General features: G+C 42.6%; 1 protein-coding gene across 6 annotated transcripts in view; it reads left to right on the top strand.

The window, feature by feature from the left end:
* pcdh9 (protocadherin 9) overlaps positions 1-22,788 on the top strand; it is a 697,317-nt gene extending 674,529 nt beyond the window's left edge. For all 6 annotated transcript variants that reach the window (XM_078402259.1, XM_078402257.1, XM_078402258.1 and 3 more), the window contains one exon: positions 18,737-22,788. In XM_078402259.1, the coding sequence (XP_078258385.1) occupies positions 18,737-19,113 (377 nt within the window). In that variant the 3' untranslated portion in view covers positions 19,114-22,788. The remainder of the gene's footprint in view (positions 1-18,736) is intronic.
* The last annotated feature ends 1,040 nt before the right edge of the window (positions 22,789-23,828 follow it).

Genomic DNA, 23,828 nt, shown 5'->3' with positions numbered 1-23,828 from the left:
GTCGCTGGGGGGCAGGGGGGGGGGGGGGGGCAGGGGGGGGGGGGAGTTGACCACAAAACAAACCGAGGTTTGTGTGTTTTATCCACCGAGCAAATAAGAAGAGGTAAACATCGCCCTATCCTGGTTCAAATCTTACCTCTCTGACAGGCACCAGTTCATCTCCATTAACAACTGTAAATCCTCCACCGCTCCCCTCCCCCAAAGTGTCCCCCAAGGCTCAGTCCTTGGCCCCCTCCTCTTCATCCTCTACCTGTTCCCCCTTGGTCAATTAATCCGCCGTCATGGTCTCAACTTCCACTGCTTCGCCGATGATATCCAGCTCCTCATCTCCACCAAGTCAATCTCCCCCATCACACACTCTACACTGACAAACTGCATCACTGAAATAAAATCTTGGCTTCAATCAAATTTCCTCAAACTCAACTGCAACAAATCTGAAATCATCATCATTGGTCCAAAAACGCTCACCAAATCCACCCAAAACTTCATCCTCAATATTGATGGTCTCCCAGTATCCACCTCCCCTCACATCCAGAATCTTGGAATCATCTTTGATCAAACCCTCTCCTTCGACAAACACATCAAACACATCACAAAGACAGCCTTCTTCCACCTCAAAAACATTGCCCGTCTCCGTCCATGCCTCTCCTCCACAGCTGCAGAAACCCTCATCCACGCCTTCATCACCTCCCGTCTGGACTACTGCAACAGCCTCCTCTATGGCGCACCCTCAAAAATCATCAGTAAACTTCAATACATTCAAAACTCCGCTGCCGTCTACTCACCCACACTCCGATCCGTGACCATATAACCCCCGTCCTTTACAAACTCCACTGGCTCCCCATCCCCCAGAGAATCCAGTACAAAATCCTCCTCATGACCTACAAAGCCCTCCATAACCTGGCCCCATCCTACCTGACCGACCTCCTCCACAGGCACACTCCCACCTGCACCCTCCGCTCTGCTGCTGCCAATCTCCTATCCCCCCACATCCGGACCAAACTCAGATCCTGGGGGGACAGGGCTTTCTCCATCGCTGCTCCCACCCTATGGAACTCACTACCCCAAACCGTCAGAGACTCCTCCACACTCACCACATTCAAAACATCACTGAAGTCTCACCTGTTCAGTACTGCCTTCAACCACTGAAGGTCACCTCACCTTCTGTCTCCTTTCTCTGTTCGTTTACTTATTTATCTATTTATTCACTTCCCTATGTTCTCTAAATCCCTGTAAAGCGTCTTTGAGTATATGAAAAGCGCTATATAAATGTAATGCATTATTATTATTATTATTATAATTTACTTTAATGTGAGGCAAAGGGAACATATTTGTTATTAATCAGTGCTGAAGAGATTCAGAACGTTTTTTATATGTCACGTGCTTGATGTCAAATCGAATACAGAGAACCACTGAAGAAAGGTAAAATAATCACAAGGGGGATTAGGTTAACTGGAACTCAGGCAGACTTATATAAATAGTCATTAAAGATAGCAAGCACATAAATTATGAAAGATAATTTATGTCCCTCAGACTTTAAGATAAAATCAGTGCCGTTTATTCCAGTCGCAGTGTTAAAAAAATTTTTTTTTATAAACCAATCAACCCCAGGCAATTTGTAAGTAACGAACAACAAAGGCAGCTGCAACGATTGGAAAAAATATCTCTGAATAATTGCTGTTTTGTTAAAGCTCATCAATAATGGAGGGACTGTGATAGAAGCAGGGTAAAGGGGAGCTTCTTCCCATTGGGACTGGCTGGCAGTGTGCAGAAACCAAGCACATCACATATCCTTCTTGATTAGTACAGGTGTCAGGGGTTATGGGGCGAAGGCAGGAGAATGGGGTTAGGAGAGAGAGATCGATGAGCTATGATTGAATGGCGGAGTAGACTTGATGGCCCGATGATGCTCTTATCACTTATGACCTTATGGTATACTGCATTCACTCCAAGTGCAGGAGAAAGCATTGGTTGGAGGGTTTCTTAAGTCATGTCTCTGTGAAGAGGGATCTGATGCCCTATCATTTTCCCTGCAGTTATTGCATTCCTCATCACAGCCTCCAATCATGTTCATAAGTTCATAAATGATAGGAGCAGAGATTTGCTCGAAGTAATTATGAGAGACATAGATAGAGTAGGCAGTCAGAACCTTTTACCCAAGGTGGAAATGTCCAACACTCGAGGGCGTAACCATAAGGTGTGAAGGGAAAAGTTTAATGGAGATGTGCAAGCATGTTTTTTTTACAAGGAGAATAGTATGGCCCTGCAACACATTGGCAGGGGTGGCGGTGGAGGCAGATGCAATGGTGGTGTTTAAGATGCCTTTAGATAGGCACTTGGAAGTGCAGGGAACAGAAGGATATGGAGCATGTACAGGCAGATGAGATCTGTTTAATTTGGCATCATGTTCGGCACAAACATTGTGGGCCAAAGGGCCCATCCTGCGCTGTACTGTTCTATTTGCACCAATCCACTTTGGCTGTGGTCATGAATATCATGGGCAGGAAGGCTGGGGTGTATAGATGTTGGCATGGATTTTCCTATGTTACTTCTATAAGTCTGGCCCGCTGGGCATTTCTCAATATTTTACTATTAACACCACATTACACAGTTTAACGTACTGGCATCTGAAACCATTAACCCCTTTCTACTTATCCTATTACATACATTTCCTTTGTTTTACATTTCTACACATTCCTCTCCTGCTGAAAACAAACTTGTTTCTCTGTCTATCCCAGTTATGATGAAATGTCACATTCACTTTCTTTTTCCACAGGTGCTGCCTGATCTGCTGAGCTTTTCCAGCATTTTCTGGTTTTATTATAGATGTGGAGTAACAATTTACTAAAATAAAAAGGGTAGAATAACAATTTATCCACGAGGGGGATGGACCCTCCAGGGTTTTTTCTTCAGTTATTATAAGTTAAAATTCATCCTTAATTCATTGGTTGCAAGTTGTGAATTGCACAATGTTCATGCACGTCTTTTTTATCAGAACAGCAGCTCAAACTGCAGTATGAAGTGTGACTTTACCTGGAGCAAGCTGTCTCACTTTTTGACAGCCAAATACTATTTACAGTTCAACAATCTCATTATAATCTGAAAATTTCAGTCATGTTTCCTTTAACACTCTTCAGCTTGTCGTTTTGTGATCTCTAGATTTTCCCATTTCCATTTGCGCACTGTGTAGTCTGAGTCATAGTCCGAGAATCATTGAGCTATACAGCACAGACTCAGACCATCAGCCCATCTGGTCATGTTAACCGAGTTGCCATTCTGGGCTAGTCCCATTTTCCCATATTTGGCTCAAAATCCCTCAACCCATCCTATCCCTATATCCCTATATCTGAATATTAAACCCATTACCCGCTGTCAGTAATGTTCAGTCTCATGATGTGGATCATGATGGGTTTTTTGCATGCATCATTTATGAAAAAAATGAAGTATCGGTGATGAAGACAATTACATTGTGAATTTCTCCATTATCCCTCCTGCTTGACAGAGTTGAACACTATTGGGAGTTTGAGAAAGACCTGAATGATCGATGCTGCTGCCTATAATTTTTTTTAAATGTTCACCCAGCAACAATAATTTCCGTATCCCTAGGGAAACGAGCATACTTTATCAATCCTTAGTCTGAATACATTAAAATTAAAATGTTTGAAATGAATTTCTGGTAGTCACCACTTAGCTTTCCAAGGGGTTAGCTAAACACCATGCTATCAAATTTTTTCTTATTGGCAAATATATTTTGAACTTTCACTTTATTATGTACAAATCACATTTAAACATTAAGGTGAGGTGTACAAAACACATTACTGAGAAAGATTGGTGAAGATTTTTATCCATAATCCAAATTGATCCATGGTTTGAAAAGAGTTTGGTCACTCAGAATTAGGAATTTGGCATCTTGAGATCTGTTTGGGAAATCTCCTATAGATTGAAGATCTTGCACTATATGTAGTTAATTCTAAAAGGGTGAAGAATCTATATTCATTTACATGGCTGATGTCCAGTTTGTAGAAGCTGTTTCTTCTTCTTGCGTTTGAGGCAGCAGAAGTTATGTAACGCCCTCCAGGCGCTGTAGTCAGTTCAATGTGCTGTTGTCGAGGGCCGTGAGGTCTACCCCTCCATCAGGGGGGCGGAGGAGGGCACAGTCGAAAATGACGTGCTGTGCTGTTTGCTGGTCTGCTCCACACACGCAGGCTGCTGATGAATGCAACCCCCAACGATGCATGTTGGTGTTGAACCGGCTGACCCCTGTGTGGACGACCAGGGTTCAGGGCGACCCACTCTTTGCGGGGCATGTCCGAGCCAGGTGGGGCTGTGGTGTTTGGTGCGACAGTGAATTGAGGAGGTCGCGGAGACAGCAGAAGCGGAAGCTGCTTAAATGTTAATAAGTCAATCTGAAGTAAAGGGTGTAAAATACCAAATGTGCAGCTCCTGTTTTCATGTATAACGAAATAAGAAACTTGCACCAGTATGCCCTGTAATTTAACAATGTTTAAAGATTTAAGCCAGGTCATTGGCTACCAAGTGAGTTCAGGGCTTCGTAGGCATCAATATGGCTGGTTTGAAAAACAAATTGCCAGCAGTCATCTTCTAAATGCTGTGCAGAGTAGATCAATAAAGTTGTCTTGGGACCACAAGAAGAAGAGAAATTATGAAATATTTGCCTCCTCCATTAGGTAGAGCATGACTAGTATTTGTTTGGAGCAGGGTCCTGATCTCTGTTCATCATGCGGTGAATAGATTTACCATCGACCAGGAAACAATTTAACTCGTGTCCGATTTGAAGTTTTCTGACATTTTAAATTGCGTGGGTCCCAACAAAATGCAAATTTCAGCATGCAGGACAAAGGGGAGAGGTGAAATACTAACATAACATGCTGGCAATACTCAGGAGGTCAGGCAGAATCTGTAGAGTGAAATGGAGAACAGAATAAAAGATGAGGTGCTGCAGTAGAATAACATTCAAGAGAGAGCTAGATAGAGCTCTTCAGGATAGCAGAGTCAGGGGGTACGGGGAGAAGGCAGGAACGGGGTACTGATTGAGAATGATCAGCCATGATCACATTGAATGGCGGTGCTGGCTCGAAGGGCCGAATGGCCTACTCCTGCACCTATTGTCTATTGTCTATTGTCTAACACGTTTTCTATAGGAAAGAAAACTGCAGATGCTAGTTTAAATCGAAGGTAGACAATAAATGCTGGAGTAACTCAGCGGGTCAGGCAGCATCTCTGGATAGAAGGAATGGATGATTTTCGGGTCGAGACCCTTCTTCAGACTGATGTCAGGGGATGGGGTGGGACAAAGATAGGATGTAGCAGGAGACAGGAAGACTATAGACAATATACAATAGACAATAGACAATAGGTGCAGGAGTTGGCCATTCAGCCCTTCGAGCCAGCACCGCCATTCAATGCGATCATGGCTGATCACTCTCAATCAGTACCCCGTTCCTGCCTTCTCCCCATACCCCCTCACTCCGCTATCCTTAAGAGCTCTATCCAGCTCTCTCTTGAAAGCATCCAACGAACTGGCCTCCACTGCCTTCTGAGGCAGAGAATTCCACACCTTCACCACTCTCTGACTGAAAAAGTTCTTCCTCATCTCCGTTCTAAATGGCCTACCCCTTATTCTTAAACTGTGGCCCCTTGTTCTGGACTCCCCCAACATTGGGAACATGTTTCCTGCCTCTAATGTGTCCAATCCCCTAATTATCTTATATGTTTCAATAAGATCCCCCCTCATCCTTCTAAATTCCAGTGTATACAAGCCTAATTGCTCCAGCCTTTCAACATACGACATCACATTGAAGTGGGAGAACTGGGAAGGGGGAGAGGATAGAAAGGGAAAGCAGGGACTATCTGAAGTTAGAGAAGTCAATGTTGATACTGCTGAGGTGTAAACTACCCAAGCAAAATATGTGGTGCTGTTCCTCCAATTTGCGCTGCCCCTTATTCTGGCAATGGAGGAGGCCCAGGACAGAAAGGTCAGATTGGGAATGGGAGGGGGACTTACAAAGTGCTGAGCCACCAGAAAATCAAGTTGATTAAGACGGACTGAGTGGAGGTGTTCAGCGAAACGATCGCCGAGCCTACGCTTGTTGCCGCCGATGTAGAGAAGTTGACAGCTGGAACAGTGGATACAGTAGATGAGGTTGGAGGAGGTGCAGGTAAATCTCTGCCTCACCTGGAAAGAGTGTTTCGGTCCTTGGATGGAGTCGAGGGGGGAGGTACAGGGACAGGTGTTGCATCTCCTGCTGTTGCAGCGGAAAGCACTTGGGGAGGGGGTGGTTTGGGGTGGAAGGGACGAGTGGACTGAGGATTTTCGGAGGGAACGGTCTTTGCGGAAAGCAGAAAGGGGTGGAGATGGGAAGATGTGGCCAGTAGTGGGATCCCGTTGGAGGTGGCGGAAATGTTGGAGGATAATATGTTGTATGAGGCGGCTGATGGGGTGGAAGGTGAGGTCAAAGGGGAGTCTGTCCTTGTTATGAATAGGGGGAGGGGAGCAAGAGTGGAGCTGCGGGATATTGGGGAGACCCTAGTGAGAGCCTCATCTATGACGGAAGAGGGGAACCCTCGTTCCCTAAAGAATGAGGGAAGCCTAAAGAAGAAGAAAGCCAATGGAATGTTAGCCTTCATAACAAGTGGAGTTGAGTATAGGAGCAAAGATGTCCTTCTGCAGTTGTACAGGGCCCTAGTGAGACTGCACCTGGAGTACTGTGTGCAGTTTTGGTCTCCAAATTTGAGGAAGGATATTCTTGCTATTGAGGGCGTGCAGCGTAGGTTTACTAGGTTAATTCCCGGAATGCCGGAACTGTCATATGTTGAAAGACTGGAGCGACTAGGCTTGTATACACTGGAATTTAGAAGGATGAGAGGGGATCTTATTGAAACATATAAGATTATTAAGGGCTTGGACACGTTAGAGGCAGGAAACATGTTCCCAATGTTGGGGGAGTCCAGAACCAGGGGCCACAGTTTAAGAATAAGGGGTAGGCCATTTAGAACGGAGATGAGAAACAGCTTTTTCAGTCAGAGAGTTGTAAATCTGTGGAATTCTCTGCCTCAGAAGGCAGTGAAGGCCAATTCTCTGAATGTATTCAAGAGAGAGCTGGATAGAGCCTTTAAGGATAGCAGAGTCAGGGGGTATGGAGAGGCAGGAACGAGGTACTGATTGAGAATGATCAGCCATGATCACATTGAATGGTGGTGCTGGCTCGAAGGGCCGAATGCCCTACTCCTATTGTCTATTGTCTATTGTCAATTGTTTATCTCCGATGCCCTTGTATAGAACACCTCATCATGGGCACAGATGCGGCGTAGATGGACGAATTGGAAGTAGCGGTTGGAGTTTTTACAGGAAACAGGATGGAAAGAAGTGTAGTCAAGATAGCTGTGGGAGTTAGTAGGTTTGTAGTAGATGTCGGTCTCAAGTCTGTCTCCTGTGGTGGAGATGGTGAGATCTAGAAACGGTAGGGAGATGTCGGAAATGGTCCAAGTAAATTTAAGAGCAGGATGGAAATTAGTGGTGAAATTGATGGTCAATGAGTTCTGCATGGGTGCAGGAGGCAGCACCAATGCAGTCGTCGATGTAGCGGATGTAGTGTTCGAGGATGGGGCCAGTGTACGCCTGGAACAGGGATAGTTCGACGTACCCTACAAAGAGACAGGCATAGCTCGGGCCCATGCGAGTGCCCATAGCTACGCGTTGGATTTGGAGGAAGTGGGGGGAGTCGAAGGAGTTGTTGAGGGTAAGGACCAGCTCTGCTAGGCAGAGGAGAGTTTTGGTAGATGGAAATTGGCTGGTTCTGCAGTCGAGGAAGAAACGGAAGACTTTAAGACCCTCCTGGTTGGAGATGGAGGTGTAGAGTGACTGGACATCCATAGTAAAGATGAGGGAGTGGGGGCCTGGAAAACGGAAGTTATTGAGGAGACGGAGAGCATGCGAGGTGTCTTGATCATAGGTAGGAAAGTGTTCCATACAAGGGCATCGGAGATGTCCTCATATTTTAGGGAACGGGGATTCCCCTCTTCTGCTATAGATGAGGCTTTCACTAGGGTCTCCTCAATATCCCACAGCTCCGCTCTTGCTCCCCTTCCCCCTATTCGTAACAAGGACAGAGTCTCCTTTGTTCTCACTTTCCAGCCCATCAGCAGTACAACATATTATCCGCCAACATTTCCGCCACCTCCAACAGGATCCCACAACTGGCCACATCTTCCCATCTCCACTCCTTTCTGCTTTCCACAGAGACCGTTCCCTCTGAAACTCCCTGGTCCACTCGTCCCTTCCCATCCAAACCACCCCCTCCCCAGGTACTTTCTCCTGCAACCGCAGGAGATGCAAAATCTGTCCCTTTACCTCCCCCCTCGACTCCATTCAAGGACCCAAACAGTATTTCCAGGTGAGGCAGAGATTTACCTGCACTTCCTCCAACCTCATCTACTGTATCCGCTGTTCCAGGTGTTAACTTCTCAACATTGGCGACACCAAGCGTTTTGATCGTTTGATCGCAAGATGATCGTTTTGCTGATCACCTCCGCTCAGTCCATCTTAACCAACTTGATTTTCCGGTGGCGCAGCACTTTGTAACTTCCCCTCCCATTCCCAATCCGACGTTTCTGTCCTGGGCCTCCTCCATTGCCAGAGTAAGGGCCAGTGCAAATTGGAGGAACAGCTCCTCATATTTCGCTTGGGTAGTTTACTCCCCAGTGGTATCAACATTGACTTCTCTAACTTCAGATAGTTCCTGCTTTCCCTCTCTTTCCCCTCCCCCTTCCCAGTTCTCCCACCAGTCATCCTGTCTCCTACTACATCCGATCTTTGTCCCACCCCATCCCCTGACATCAGTCTGAAGAAGGGTCTCGACCCGAAACGTCACCCATTCCTTCTCTCCAGAGATGCTGCCTGACCCTCTGAGTTACTCCAGCATTTTGTGTCTACCAACACTTTTTCAATTTTGTCTTCGCACAGGAGTTCTACAAAGCAAACTGAGAAATAACAGTTGATTGTATGTTGGTGGGGGGCAGTAGAAATAGCTTCATGTTTGCAATTGGAATTGATATTTACTATAATGGAATATGTGACTGCAACCAAATGTCAAGTGTCTGTGAGGCAATCAGTGAATACTCCCTCAGATATTGTTCAACCTCGAGTATGGTATGAGAGGTCACCCACATAACTACTTAATTCAAAGCTTGATGGATTTTGCACAACAGGTGAGATCATACGAAAAGGCAAATTGCAATCAGCAGGCAAAAAGATAGTCTTATATTTATACATTTCCTGCCTCTTCTTCAGCACTGAATGCACTCAGTTTAAGCTTGATTGGAAAGCAGTCTTTCAACAGCTACAAAAGGCTGGTCCATTGGAGATTGTGCCAAAGCTTACTGAGCAGAAAGCTTCACGGGATTAATTGCAATACTACATGAGATGGAAGATTCACAAGTGTGATTGCAATCTTCCTGCTTACCACTCGAGAGTTGCAATCTTCACCTATTTTGAGTGTACGAATAATTCCCAATGACTTTCTCTCAAAAGAACGAGAAAAGGTCAGTGGACGTAGTGTTATGCAGTGTTATTGTAACTATCTCAAGGACACTGTTTTGAGCATGTGCAACAGCTAGTGCAAAACACTAAAGCAGAGGCATGATGTTACTGTTTTATTAAACAATACAATACAATACAATACAATATATCTTTATTGTCATTGTACAGGGGTACAACGAGATTGGGAATGTGCCTCCCATACGATGCAATAGTTTAATTAGCTAGTCAGCTAGTCACACTGCAATACATGTGTTTAATTGTTAACATAGGAAGCTAAATCAATGGATCTAACAAGTGTCATTGCATTAGAATATATAAAGGTAATGAAAGCAGGAAACAAAAGCTGAAGAAGTGGGTTTTCACTGATATTAGAGATGCCAGTGAAAGAATGCTGGAGCAAAGATTTCATAGAGACACAAATTTTTATGCTTGGTTTGCTGAAGGTTAGGAGGGAAAGACTTTCCTGTTAGCAGATGGTTCAAGGGTCAGGAACACACATTTAAAGTCTTGGGCAAAAGGTGTAAGGGGGATGGATGTATTGGTAAAAACAGCATGGAGCTTACTGTCTGATAGGACGTGTAATCAAAGTCGATCAGAAATGTTATGAAAAGGTGTGGATACGTACTTGAGAAAGAAGTGGGAGACACATTGGGACAGCCAGTAGACCTGTTCGTAGATAGATAAAACATCATGCAACATGGAAGCAGGCCCTTCGACCCAACTTTCCATGCTGACCAAGCTGCCCCATCTACACCAGTCCCACCTGCCTCACAATTGCCTCACAATCCCAGAGATTGAATTCAATCCTGACCTGTGGATCTTTGAGATGGAACTTTGCACATTCTCCCTGTGACTGCATGGATTTCCCCTGATGCTTTAACTGATCAATGAGGGTTGTGTCAGAAGTGCTGTATGAAGAGATATTGCACACAGACCCAGCTTCTTTTTCTCTCAAGTGGCCATTCATAATTCCATGGAACCAAGTCCATAAGACAACAGACATAGGAGCAGAATTAGGCCATATGGCCCATCGAGTCTACTTCACCATTCAATCATGGCTGATATATTTTTCCCTCACAACCCCATTCTCCTGCCTTCTCCCCGTAACCTTTGAAGCCCATCCTAATCAAGTATCTATAAATAAGGGCCTTAAAAATACCCAATGTCTTGGCTTCAACAGCCGTCGTTGGCAATTAATTTCACAGATTCGCCACGCTCTGGCTAAAAAAATTCTTCCTCATCTCTATTTTGAAGGTATGTCCTTTTAAACTGAGGCTGTGCACCTGGCTCTAGACTCTCCCATTGCTGGAAACATTCTTTCCACGTACAGGAAGGAGATGAGGAGGAATTTCTTTAGTCAGAGGGCGGTGAATCTGTGGAATTCTTTGCCACAGAAGGCTGTGAAGGCCAAGTCAGTGGATATTATTAAGGTAGAAATAGATAGGTTCCTGATTAGTATGGGTGTCAGAGGTTATGGGGAGAAGGCAGGAGAATGGGGTTAGGAGGGAGGGATAGATCAGCCATGATTGAATGGCAGAGTAGACTTGATGGGCCGAATTACTTAATTCTGCTCCTATCACTTATGATCTCATGGTCTTATATCTCTGCCTTTCATTATCCGGTAGGTTACAATGAGACCCCCCCCCCATATCCTAAACTCCAGCAAGTACAGGCCCAGAGCATTCAAATGCTCTTCATATGTTAACTCAATCATCTCCTGAATCATCCTCGTCACAGGTCCCAAGAAGAGCAGCGAAAGAGTACATTTCATCTGTCAATATTCACCCCACGCAAGTGGACAGTGGAAGTGGTAGTAGAGTAAATGCTCAGTAGGTTGGTTGGGAGGACAGTTACAATAACATGCAAGTGATAGGTGTACACAATACAATGATTTGCATTCTAACAAGATGCTCTTGCCTTGACCAAAATGTGCTGGGGGTAATGCCAGGATGTAAACTCCTGGCCTGTCTTTGACAGGTGCTAGCATTACATTCTGTGTCCCTGGATGGCTGGAGGAGCGTGAGCACCAATGATACAAGTCGTTTGGCAGCCCTGATGAACATGCTTTGCTTAATTGTCAGGAAGGCCGATCAATTCAGTTTATCATCAAACAAATCATTTGAGCATTTCTTTATTCATTCCCTGACCTCATGAGGGGAGAGATCCCTTGGGGGAAAAGTACAGAGGGTTAGGCATTTTTTAAATTGCAAGTAAAGCAATTACTGAGAGTGATTTTAGTGGATGATGCATTTAAAGTAGCATGATTCTGCGATCCTTATGAAGGCATCTAAAATTAAAGGTACATTGAGGGCAGGAGGAAGTTGTTCAGCCCATCATGAGTGGGCTATCCTTTTAAAACACCAATCGTAGACTGGTTCCATTTTTCCTTTATGAACATAATGTTTTTAAATACCCCTCCCATTGTTTAGTTTAGTTTAATTTAGAGGTAGAGTGTGGAAACAAGCCCTTCAGCTCACTGAGTCTGTGTCAACCAACAATCACCCACACACTAGTTCTATCCTACACACGACAGACAATTTGCAGAAGTCAATTAACTTATAAACCCTTCACATGTTTGGAGTGAGGGAGGAAGCCGTAGCACACAGAGAAAACCCACGCAGTCACAGGGAGAACGTACAAACTCTGTACAGATAGCCCTCATCATCAGGAGTGAACCTGGGTCACTGGTGCTACAAGGCAGCAACTCAACTGCTGTGCCACTGTGCCATACCACAGTAAAACAGAACAGAGAGGGATATCACATGGATGTATTAGCATTTGTTTGCTCCTTCCGACAGTGGTCATTTTTGGATTTAATCAGAGCTGGTCGTTTATAACTGAGGTGTGTAGAAATGTCTTTTCTCAGAGGATAGTGAGTCCCAGGAACCCTCTGCCCCTGAGATGGTGGACTCCAGATCATTAGATCTATTCAAGGTGGAGATAAATAAATGTTTGAAAGATCAAGGCATTATGGGGGACTGGCAGAGAAGAGGAGTTCAAGGCAGCATAGATCAACCATGATCATAGGAATGGTGGGGCAGGCTTGAGGTGCTTGGTGACCTACTCCTGCTCCTGCTCTTGTGGGTTTTTGTGATGTGTTCACTGGTTATTCTCTGCACTTTCAACGACAGGGATTGAGCAGTGCTTTAGAAGCACTATTTAAGGCTTGTACTCGGTTACAGGACTTCACTTGCTGTACACGCAGTAACGTAGCCCGCAGCTCTCCAAAATTTACTTTCAAAGCCAGCCTCCTAATTTCACGCTCGATGCTGGCTGAAAGCCCCTCCGGTGAAGCAGAGTTTGTCAGAGTATGCATGTGGTTCTTATGAGGACGTGGTCAAGGGGGATCAGGTTTTTGATGGGTGAAATAGCTAACTGTGCTCCAGGGAAGTTTCCTTAAAGCCACCTGAGCTTAACCTTGAGGAGGAACCACTCACTTACCGGAACGTATTTGGGAAGAGATACTTGTTCATTCACTTACTGAAATGTATCCAGGAAGAGAGAGAGAGAGATGAGAGACGGGGGCAGCAAGTAAATGTCTGTGTTAAGAAAATAATGCAAATGATCACAGGAGACACCAGACTGCAGATGCTATATTCTTGAGAAAAAACAAAGTACTGGTGGGACTTGTCTGCGTGGCATCTGTTTTGAATGGCTGGTAAAAAAGCGCCCTGACCCAAATCAATCGGAGCACACTTTAAAGACGCTGCCTGGCCTGCTGAATTCCTCCAGCACTTTGCTTTTTTAAATGCATATGATCACTGTCTTTTCCAAACAAATTTTGCATTATGAAGTCTCACTTCATGGAAACAGGTCTTTCAGCCAAGTCAAATAAGAAAATCATCATTTGACACAAGTCTTGTTCATTCTAATTATGGATTTCCTCACCTCCAACTGTTAACACTGTGCTTTTCACCAGCTGAAGTTCTGACTTCAGATGGAAGTTTCTGCACACCACATAGAAACATAGAAACATAGGAAATAGATGCAGGAGTAGGCCATTCGGCCCTTCGAGCCAGCACCGCCATTCAATGTGATCATGGCTGATCATCCAGAATCAGTACCCCGTTCCCGCTTTCTCCCCATATCCCATAATTCCATTAGTCCTAAGAGCAACATCTAACTCTCTCCTGAATGCATCCAGTGAATTGGGCTCCACTGCCCTCTGTGGCACAGAATTCCACAGATTCACAACTCTCTGAGTGGAAACGTTTTTCCTCATCTCAGTCCTAAATGGCCTACCCCTTATTCTTAAACTGTGACCCCTGGTTCTGGACTCCCCCAACATCGGGAACATTTTTCCTGCATCCAGCCTGTCCAATCCCTTAATAATTTTATATGATTCTATAAGATCCCCTCCCATCCTTCTAAATTCCAGTGAATATAAGCCCAGTTGATCGGTTCTTTCATCGTATGTCAGTCCCGCCATCCCGGGAATTAACCTGGTGAATGTACACTGCACTCCCTCAATAGCAAGAATGAACATCCCTCATTGAACTGATTCATAATTCGAGCACCTGATCCTGGCCTTTGATGTTGTGTGCAGTGTTTCTTTTCTCCCAAACTATATATTGGTATGTTACTTGGCCACTGTAGATTACTGCCAGTGTTGTGGTGACATGGGAATCAAGGGTAATTGATGGTAATATAAGGGGAGAACAGCGGGTGGAGTGATAAGTAGTGGAACGGGAATGCTGTGAGAGCTGGCATAGCTTTGATGGGCTGAACAGTCTTCTGCGTGCTAAAGAATTATAAGAAGAGAGTGATTCATTCCTACCTCCCTATGTTAATCCAGTGGTCAACCCAATTATGTTGCACGATTGTGATTAACCCAATTATGTTGCACAATATGGCTTTTGCATGTTTCAGCCAATCGAATATCCATTGACTTGGCCTCCACACTTTAACTAGTAATTAAAATGTTATGTAGGATCTGGGGGGGTTGATCTGGAAACTGGAAATGTCAATTTTGGATCTTTCAATCTTGAAATAGGACGTTTTCCCTGTTGTTTTAAAGGGTCTATGTAAGACACTCCTATTGTAAACAATAGTCCAAGTTGTGGTTTCTCTCGAGGAAAGCACAATAAAGGTTTCTTCTAGGTAAAGATGAAGAACATAAGTTTTAACAACAATAAATGAAAAGATTCTTTATCATTTCACCTGAGGAGTATTGGCTCAAGGGTTTAAGGAGATTCATTTCAATATCACCATTTATTTTCAACAGAAGTGTACTCTGTGGTGGAAAAAAGCACAAACCCAGTTCCAGATCCCAGATCCTACATATGCTCATCCCTTCCTTATTTCCTGAACACCACTTAGAATGTGTAGTGCACACTCCAGTTTAAACTAAACACCCATCTGAAGGAAGTGGACTTATTTTCCCTGGCAGTGTTCAAAACATAGAAACATAGAAAAATAGATGCAGTAGTAAGCCATTCGGCCCTTCGAGCCAGCACTGCCATTCAATATGATCATGGCTGATCATCTGAAATCAGTACCCCATTCCTGCTTTCTCCCCATATCCCTTGATTCCTTTGACCCTAAGAGCTAAATCTACCTCTTTCTTGAAAATATCCAGTGAATTGGCCTCCACTGCCTTCTGTGGCAGAGAATTCCACAGATTCACAACTTTCTGGGTGAAGATGTATTTCCTCATCTCAGTGCTAAATGGCCTACCCCTTCTTCTTAAACTGTGATCCCTGGTTCTGGACTCCCAAAACATCAAAAACATTTTTCCTGCATCTAGCCTGTCCAATCCTTTAAGAATTTTATATGTTTCTATAAGATCCCCTCTCATCCTTCTAAATTCCAGTGAATACAAGCCCAGTCGATCCATTCTTTCATCATATTTCACCCAGTCGACCCATTCTTTCATCATATAAAGATGGAACGTGAAACAGTAAATCTTGGGAATTAACTTTGTTTTTTCGTTCAATGAAAATGATTGACGATATTGCCTGTTAGTAATAGAATGTGAATGAAGTACCTGACAGCTCAAAAAGTAGGCCATCAAGAAATTGTGTTTTAGTTCAACTGTTGTATGAACAAAACTATACTTAAACATGACACACTGATAGTCCTCTACCACTAGGATAATAATTGTTTCTACTCATTGATACATGGTCAGCTAGGTAAAGCATGCAGTTGTTACTCCACCACCATGTCTACCAGTTCAGAGTCCAGACTACTTAAGACAAAGTCTTTGAAAATAATATCTCTCTGCTTCAGAGTAAGCAAAAGATTATAAGTGAAAATTAATGAGGGAATTATTAATACACGGACTGTGACAAAGAATAACATTGTGAGCCCCAACGTAATCCGCAATTACTTATGCAAAATCCTATTACAGAAAAGAAAGTAAATAGTCTCTGGTCGTTAGCAGATCCACGTGCACATATTAATCTCAGATTAAATATAAGCATAAATTAGTCCATATTTACATGATAACCTGCAGTCAGTTTCAAAGAGACAAGGCATAGCAATTTAACTCCTAATTGGCCACCAGGAGACACAAGGAACTGCAAATGCTGGAATTTTGCATTGAACACTAAGTGCTGGAATAACTCAGAGGGCCAGGCAACATCTCTGGAAGACATGGATAGGCTTACCTGATGCTGCCAGTCCCGCTGAATTAGTTCAACACTTTGTGTTCTAGTGATTGGCCAAGTTGTCTTTCTTGATGATATTGTTTTGACAGCTCTGATTATTCCTCAAAACAGGCAATTTCCCAATGTCATAATTTCCTATTCTGCAAGAATTATGTCTGAAATTGCTTCTTGATCCCCTGTCCTGCAACTCTATTAGCAGCAACTATCACATGCAAGGACAAATGCTTGATATTTCATTGTTATCCTGTTAGGAACACTCAAATGGCATAGCTAAGATTTACTTTCCCATTTTTGTAAGAATCGTTAGTTCCACATAGCACAGTGCTAGATTCTCACAATTTTAGGTTTTAGAGATATAGCCTGAAAACAGCTCTTTTGACCCACTGAGTCCACATTGACCATCATAGCCCATTTACACTAGTTCTATGTTATTCCACTTTCACATCCGCTTCCTACACATTAGGGACAATTTACAGAGGCCAATTAACCTACAAGTCTGCTTGTCTTTGGGGATGTGGGAGGAAACTCAAGCATTTGGAAGAAACTCACACGGTCACAGGGATAACATGCAAACTCTGCAAACTCAGGACCCGAGATTTGGATTAAACCTGGTTCTCTGGCACTGTGAGGCATCAGCATTCCCAGATGTGCCATTGTGCCACCCTAAAATGGCTCCCGAACCAAGTTCGCTCATATTCACAGCCTCAACAATTCATGATCTCAACAGATCAATGTTGAAAATGACACCTCCATTATTTAAAAAAATATCAAGAATATTCTGAAATTTCAATTGCCTACCTCACTCTCTCAGGGATTGTTACTATTTTCACCCAACCTTACTGGCAATGAGCTGCAGATGGTATTAGCCTTGATAAGGAGGTTTGCCCTCACATTCCTTTTGTATATATTGCTCAACTTTTAAAATCTGTTCCCCTGTTCCTTGAACCATCTGCTGGTGTGAACAACTCCCCTCACTTTGCCGCCATCATGACTTTCTACAGATATGTCAAATCCCCTCACAAATGTCCAAGAAGAGAGAACAGCCCCGACTTCCCCTGCAGTCACAAGGGACCACAGATGCTGGAATCTGGAGCCTAAAACAAACTGCTGGAGTCTGAATATAGTGGTCGCGGGCCTTTCATCGCCCGGTTCGGCCGCGAGACGTTTCAGCGCCCGGTGCGGGGACTGTGCGGGTCGGTCGGGGACGAGCTGTCTGTCCGTGGGCGTGGGGAAGAGAGTGGAAGTTTTGTTGCCTCCATCACAGTGAGGGGGTGCTTGGAGTCACTGTGATGGACGTTTGTGTTGGGGTTATGTGTCTTGTGTTCTTTTTTTTTCTATGACTGCTATGTAGTTTCGTTCGGTACTTCGGTACCGAACGACAAATAAAGCTCTGTTATACCTGTTATACCTGTTATAAGGGTTTTGACCAAAAACATCTCCTACGCATTCACTCCACAGATGCCGCCTGACCTGCTGAGTTACTCCAGCACTTTGTGTTTTCGAAACCTAGAAACATAGTAACATAGAAAATAGGTGCAGGAGGAGGCCATTTGGCCCTTCGAGCCAACACCGCCATTCATTGTGATCATGGCGGATCATCCATAATCAGTAAGGCCTGCCTGCCTTCTCCCAATATCCCTTGATTCCGCTTGCGGCAGGAACTCAATGTGTCAGGCAGCATCTGTGGAGGAAAATGAACTGTTGATGTTCATATTCAGTCCAATACAGAACCATTGACTGTCCATTTCCATCCATAAATATTGCCTGACTTGTGTAGTTCCTCCACTGGTATTTTGCGCTAGGTTCTCCAGTCTAACCTTGTAGCTAAAGTCTCTCATCTCCAAAAACAAGCTAGTAAATCTTTCTTGTATCCTCTCTGGGAACTCTAAAGAAAGAAGATAAAATGCAAATTGTTTCTCTAATATCTTTCAGTGTAATATTTACTACCATTAAGTCACTCAGATCTGAAGAAATAAACGATTATTTTGACTTCAGAATGTTTATCAAGCACAGTGGAGATAAAATTCCCTTTGAGTTATATTTATAATTAGCATGTTCACCAGTGAGATGTCAGGCGTTTATGAATGAAAGGATTAAGCAGAGTTATTGAGATATAGCACAGCAACAAGCCCTTTCGCCCACCGCTGCCATGCCGACCATCATTTATACTAATCCTACCTTAATGTCAATCTTGATTTTCCCCGCATTATCATCAGCTCCTCCTAGATTCTACTATACCCCTAAGCGTAGTTAACCAACTAACTTGTGCATCTTTTGGATGTGAGAGGAAACTGGTGCACCTGGGGCAAATCCACATGGTCACAGGGAGAACGTGCAAACTCCACACAGAGAGTACTGGGTGTCAGTATTGCAAGTTAGTACCTCTACTAGTGGTGCTAGCATGCTGTCTGTTCCCATTTATTTTAATTAAAGCAGAATGAGGCTGCAATTCACCCTGTCAGCCTGACCTCAGTTCAAACATTAGTTTGTACACCACATGCAAATGTAAAACAGTATTTTGCCCCATGTCATTAATGCACAATTCTCTTTCTTTCTGCTTTTTTTCCAGGTGATGTTCCTCTTGGTCCCAGAGGTTTAGCCGAAGCAACAGAGATGTGCACTCAAGAATGCTTGGTGCTCGGGCACTCAGACAACTGTTGGATGCCTCCTGGTCTTGGTTCCTACCAGCAGCTCAAATCACCTCTCTCCACTTTTGGATCGCAGAAGGAATGGATCAAGAAGGATAAGTTGGTAAATGGACACGCGCTTTCAAGGACCTGGAAAGAAGATGGCAACAGAGGGCAGTTCAACGACAGGAAGCTGATCGGTTTTGGTGACGGGCATTATACCAGTGGGAATCCAATGACAGACATTCCTCTGGCCAGCCTGAAGACTTACAAACAGGCACCGTCATCCCTGGAGACAGCTAAAGAACATCACCTTTGAAGAGTACTTTCCCATTCTCTAGCTATTAACTCATATCAGCCTGGTTGTAGGCTATAGTGGTAGAATATGCTAATCCTATGTGTCCGAATTCTGTGTTACGGGTAGGACTTTAGACCACTGTTGCAGCAAGTACTTGAAGTTGTCTGTGTTTTAGGAACCTTGGAGTTTGATAATTCTGTAGTCTTCTCGATGTAAGCTCACATCCAAAAAGGACAGAGCTAAACTTTGCGATGGAGTAACTGGGCCTGGTCACCCCACCAGAACTGCACTCAGACAGAAACAAATGGTGGGCCTATCTGTGACCTCGGAGGCACTGAAAAAAACAATATAAAACAAGCGAAGCAGAAATTGTGGAGGAAAATAAAATGCTGCTTTTAATGGAGACCAATTGCTGCTGATGTATGTAACGAGAAAGGAAAAAAAATCCAAAATGGGAGCAAGATTAATCACGACCACAAATTGGTCAATCCAACTTTAAGTGATCCAAGCGAACATTCAAAGTGTTTGTAAATAGGAAAAACTCATCAGTAAGCCCTATTTTATGAAACTATATTCTACCCAAACTGTAACAAAAGACTGTGGTTTCCCTCCACCACCCCCCTCCCCCCACAACTCTTTGTCTGCATCCTCTTTGGGGTTTCTTTTAAGCTTCATGTAGCTGAATTCCTGGTGAAAGTGGTTGAGTGTTTGTAATCCGTCCAACAGCACTGTTTCCACGCTCACAGAATATTTAATGTGTTGTGCCTTCATTATGTACTAGAACATAATACTAGTTGTCATAGGGGTCGACTAAGACTATTACTTCTAGCTCTCTGTATATTTGTTCTATGTCTGGCAGGTACCAGCATCAAGTTTAGTTCAGAATGAGGAAATCTTCAATGTAGCTTTTAACAGCATGTTTAAGCAAATGAGAATCAATGCTTCGTTTTCTTTTTGATTTTAAAATTCAGCAGTCTGGGCATGGTAAGCCAATTTAACAATTTGGCAGATAGCATGTTTTTTGCAGAAATGGATGATTTGCTTTCAAACACATTCCAATATAGGTACACTGAGAGAAAACAAGTGAAATAACAACAACCAAAAAAAAAAGAAAAACTAAATAAATGGTGTCAACCAAAAAAAAAAAATCCCACATCAGTGCTCATTTTAGAAACATTGCTGTCCCTATTTTTTGGGATTCATTTCCAAACATTCTTGGAATGACTTGTAAAATCATGAATGGGGAAGCAGGGAGCGGACATAATTAAAGCTTGCATTTGATTTAAACTGGAAAGTACAAGATCAACAAGAGACCGCTTTGTAACACAACTCAGTAATCCATTTATACCTGTTATTTATATCTATTGTTATTTATTTTGATACATATAGCGTACATTTTGAAGAGTTTTTATATGGAGAAAATTGAAGGCCGTCATTGAGTGCAATGGGTCAATACATAAATTTGACACATGGTTCATATATTAATTACAAAGATTATTTTAATGTGACATATTTTACCAATGGAATTTACAAAATATAAAGGATTAAAATACAGGAGTATTTAGTACGCTGTATATATTACAATTGAATAACATCCTCCCTGATGTATTAAATTTTCCCATTAGTTTAATCTTATAGTTGCTGATTTTCCTGAGAGATTTTATTTCTGTGTACTACTGTTCAACAAATAACATCTTTAATGTAACCATAAAAAGGAATAATTGAAGAATATTTTTAAACGTAGGATACTTGTCAGGTAAAATACATTTTTTCTTAGAACATGTGTTGATAAAATATCCACAGAATATAAGTCACATGTAACTGAACATTAGGGTTCAACTCTGAGGGTGTTTCTGATACTGAGCTTTGAAAAGTTAGCATGTTAATATGAAGTTGACAATGGATTTATGTGAAAAACAGTCTGTAAAAAGGTTTGCTGCAGCTTTAACTGTCATATGCTGAAAACATTTTTGAAACCCTCTGTGATTCGATACAAATGCAAAACAAACTTGCATTTTTGAAAGTGCTGTTCACAACCTCAGTTCATCCAGCTACCGACCCCATTCCCCACTCCAAATCTCTTTCCAACCAATGAATGTTTTTTTTGAAGTCCAGTTAGTGTCACAATGTAGACAAAGGTAAAATCCAATCTCGACACAGCCATGTGCGGATAGCCATTTACTGTCTTTTTGTTCAAAGGGACATTGGGTTGAGGAATGAAATGCTGGAAAGAGTGCCAAGGAGAGCCAAGGATCCTCCTCAGAGTCATTTGGTCATTGTTGTGGATACTTCTGTGATGACCAAAGCAGCTGCTAAATGGCCTGATCTCTGTGCGGGATCGGTGAAGGGACAAGTTTCTGACGGCCTGGATTACTACCTATCATTGAGATTGAGGGCATTACAACTTATCCACCAATATATGTGCTGAGTGCATATCTACCCAGAATAGGGCTTTGGCCCACAACCTTCTGGGTTAAAACCCCCCAAAAATGTAGATGAAGCTGAAAGCTGATGAAGTTGAAAGCTGATGCTTGCTGGCCTCCATAGGTAGAATCTATCCTTCGGATAAGTCAAGCTGTTTGTTTCTGAAGACTGACACTTTTTAAGCTATTTATTGCCTCAAATGAAGTTCCTTGAAATGATATACATTCTTTCATCACAGTTAAGGGATACTTTTCTGCAGAAAGTTGGCTCTCAGTCACAGCAGATGTATAGGCATTTAAGTTTTGTTTTAATTGATATCAATTGGTTTGAATTTCAAGAATAGAGGTCTTTACATCTATTCATCTAATAGACATGCATCTATTATAAAATTCCCGGTTTAGCATACATGATGGGATGAATTTGAAACATTGACTCTTCCCTACAGCTTCCCACATCCTTCGTTATCTGGAGGCTAAAACGGAGGGAGATTGTCACAATAAATCATCTGATGTCCTGCTCCTCCAAGATTTTTGGAAGGGGTTCGGGAGTTGGTGGCCAGAACAGGAGAAATAAGTAGGCCGAGAGGCCTGGTGCAATTTGAAGATGCAAGATCCACAGAGAGTGGATTGTGGTTCTTTTTTCACACACTACTGCAAAATCTCAGGAGCCTGCTCCCTTGTCAATCCACAGTAGAGTCCAGCAGAGAGGGAGCACTAATTGGCTTTAAATAAGCTAAATAAAGATGATTTTAAAAAGCCAAAAAAAACCTTTGAATGGAAAACTACTTTATCTTTGGGTGTTGCACCCCTACTGGTCATCTGTATGCAATCAAGGAAAAGTCATGTAAGACAAGATTGTGATTCCATATATAAATATATATATAAATATATATACACTATTTAAATATGCATTTACTTACATGCTGAGCACTAGAAGAGAATACAAGAGTCACTTATTTGTGCTTGTGCATAGCACGGAAAGATTCAGTCCATGTTTTCAGTTTTGACAGTCAACGTATTATACTTCCTGTAAGCAGTTCATGTGTCTTTGATTTTGTTGAAATGTTATGACGTGGGTCATGGCTGACCTGTTTAGTCACAGTAAAGTCCGTCAGTTTGCAAGAAGTGTTTAGATGACGATGGCAAAATATATGACAGTTACCCTTGTTACCGCATTGTTGGTTCAGCGTCATTTACAGTTATTCTGCTCTGCAATAAATGTTTGGCATTCTGTAGTGTGTTGTATAAATTCACCACTAGAATTGAATCCGAGTACAATGGTTCACATTAAACCTTGTTATTCTTCAAGTTTCTGGTAGTCTGGCTGTTACTCATCTATTCCTGGGACCTTTCACATTATGAACTATTTCTTTCTTGCTGTGATGAACAACAGACTTATCGTCGTTTGGTTCCAAAATGGTTGGTTACCCATCTTGGACATAAACTGTTGACAAGGAAAACAAGAAAGGCTGTTCTGAGAAACATTTCAGGTTAAGGTGGAAAAAAAAAATCTCACAATGAGAAAAGTGTATCATCTAGCCAATGTTCTGATATTAAAATCAACTACCTGTCTATGGGATCTTGCAATGTGCAAATTAATAAATATGACCTTTACACTCATTACATAGAAGGGCAACTTTAGTTGACCAAATACTTAAGTCCATCCAGTTTCATTTTCCCTTCAGGTCAGTAATTCCAAGTTTGTCAAAAATTATTCAAAGATTTAACTTTTTCAAAGAGTTAATTTATAACATGTAAATCACCTTGGATTCACAGCCCACTGGGTTTGAAGCAAGAATGTTACCGGTTGTATAAAGGTGAGTCTCATGGTGCTAATTGGTCCCTAAGGGCAGAACTATATCCTGAGGGAAATTCACTCTCTTGCTTCTGGAGACTGCTGACCCTTTATTATCTATTTGGCAGCTTGGGTGAATTCCCATGAGTCGAGTCAAGTCAAGTCAAGTCAAATTTATTTGTCACATACACATACTCGATGTGCAGTGAAATGAAAGTGGCAATGCCTGCGGGTTGTGCACAAAAAGAATTACAGTTACATGTATTAAATATGCTGTTGCCACAGTTAAAAGAGACCATCTTTCAGTCACTTGGCTATTTATTCTTGAAATTAACACATAATCCCCATGTTACACTCATATCAGCATTCAGATTTACACTTTTTAATTGGCTAGAGAATCAAAATTTTAAGACTATGACATTAAAAATGTTCGATTCTGTCTCATTCAACTGGATTAGGAAAATACAAAGCAAATGTTGGAAGAGGCTAAAGTATGAGGGGGCAAAAATTAAGATCTT

The sequence above is a fragment of the Rhinoraja longicauda genome, chromosome 7 (assembly GCF_053455715.1).
Source record: "Rhinoraja longicauda isolate Sanriku21f chromosome 7, sRhiLon1.1, whole genome shotgun sequence".
NCBI classification, from domain to species: domain Eukaryota; kingdom Metazoa; phylum Chordata; class Chondrichthyes; order Rajiformes; family Arhynchobatidae; genus Rhinoraja; species Rhinoraja longicauda.
The sequence above is the reverse complement of the archived record's forward strand: the minus strand, read 5'-3'. Positions and strand labels throughout refer to the sequence as shown.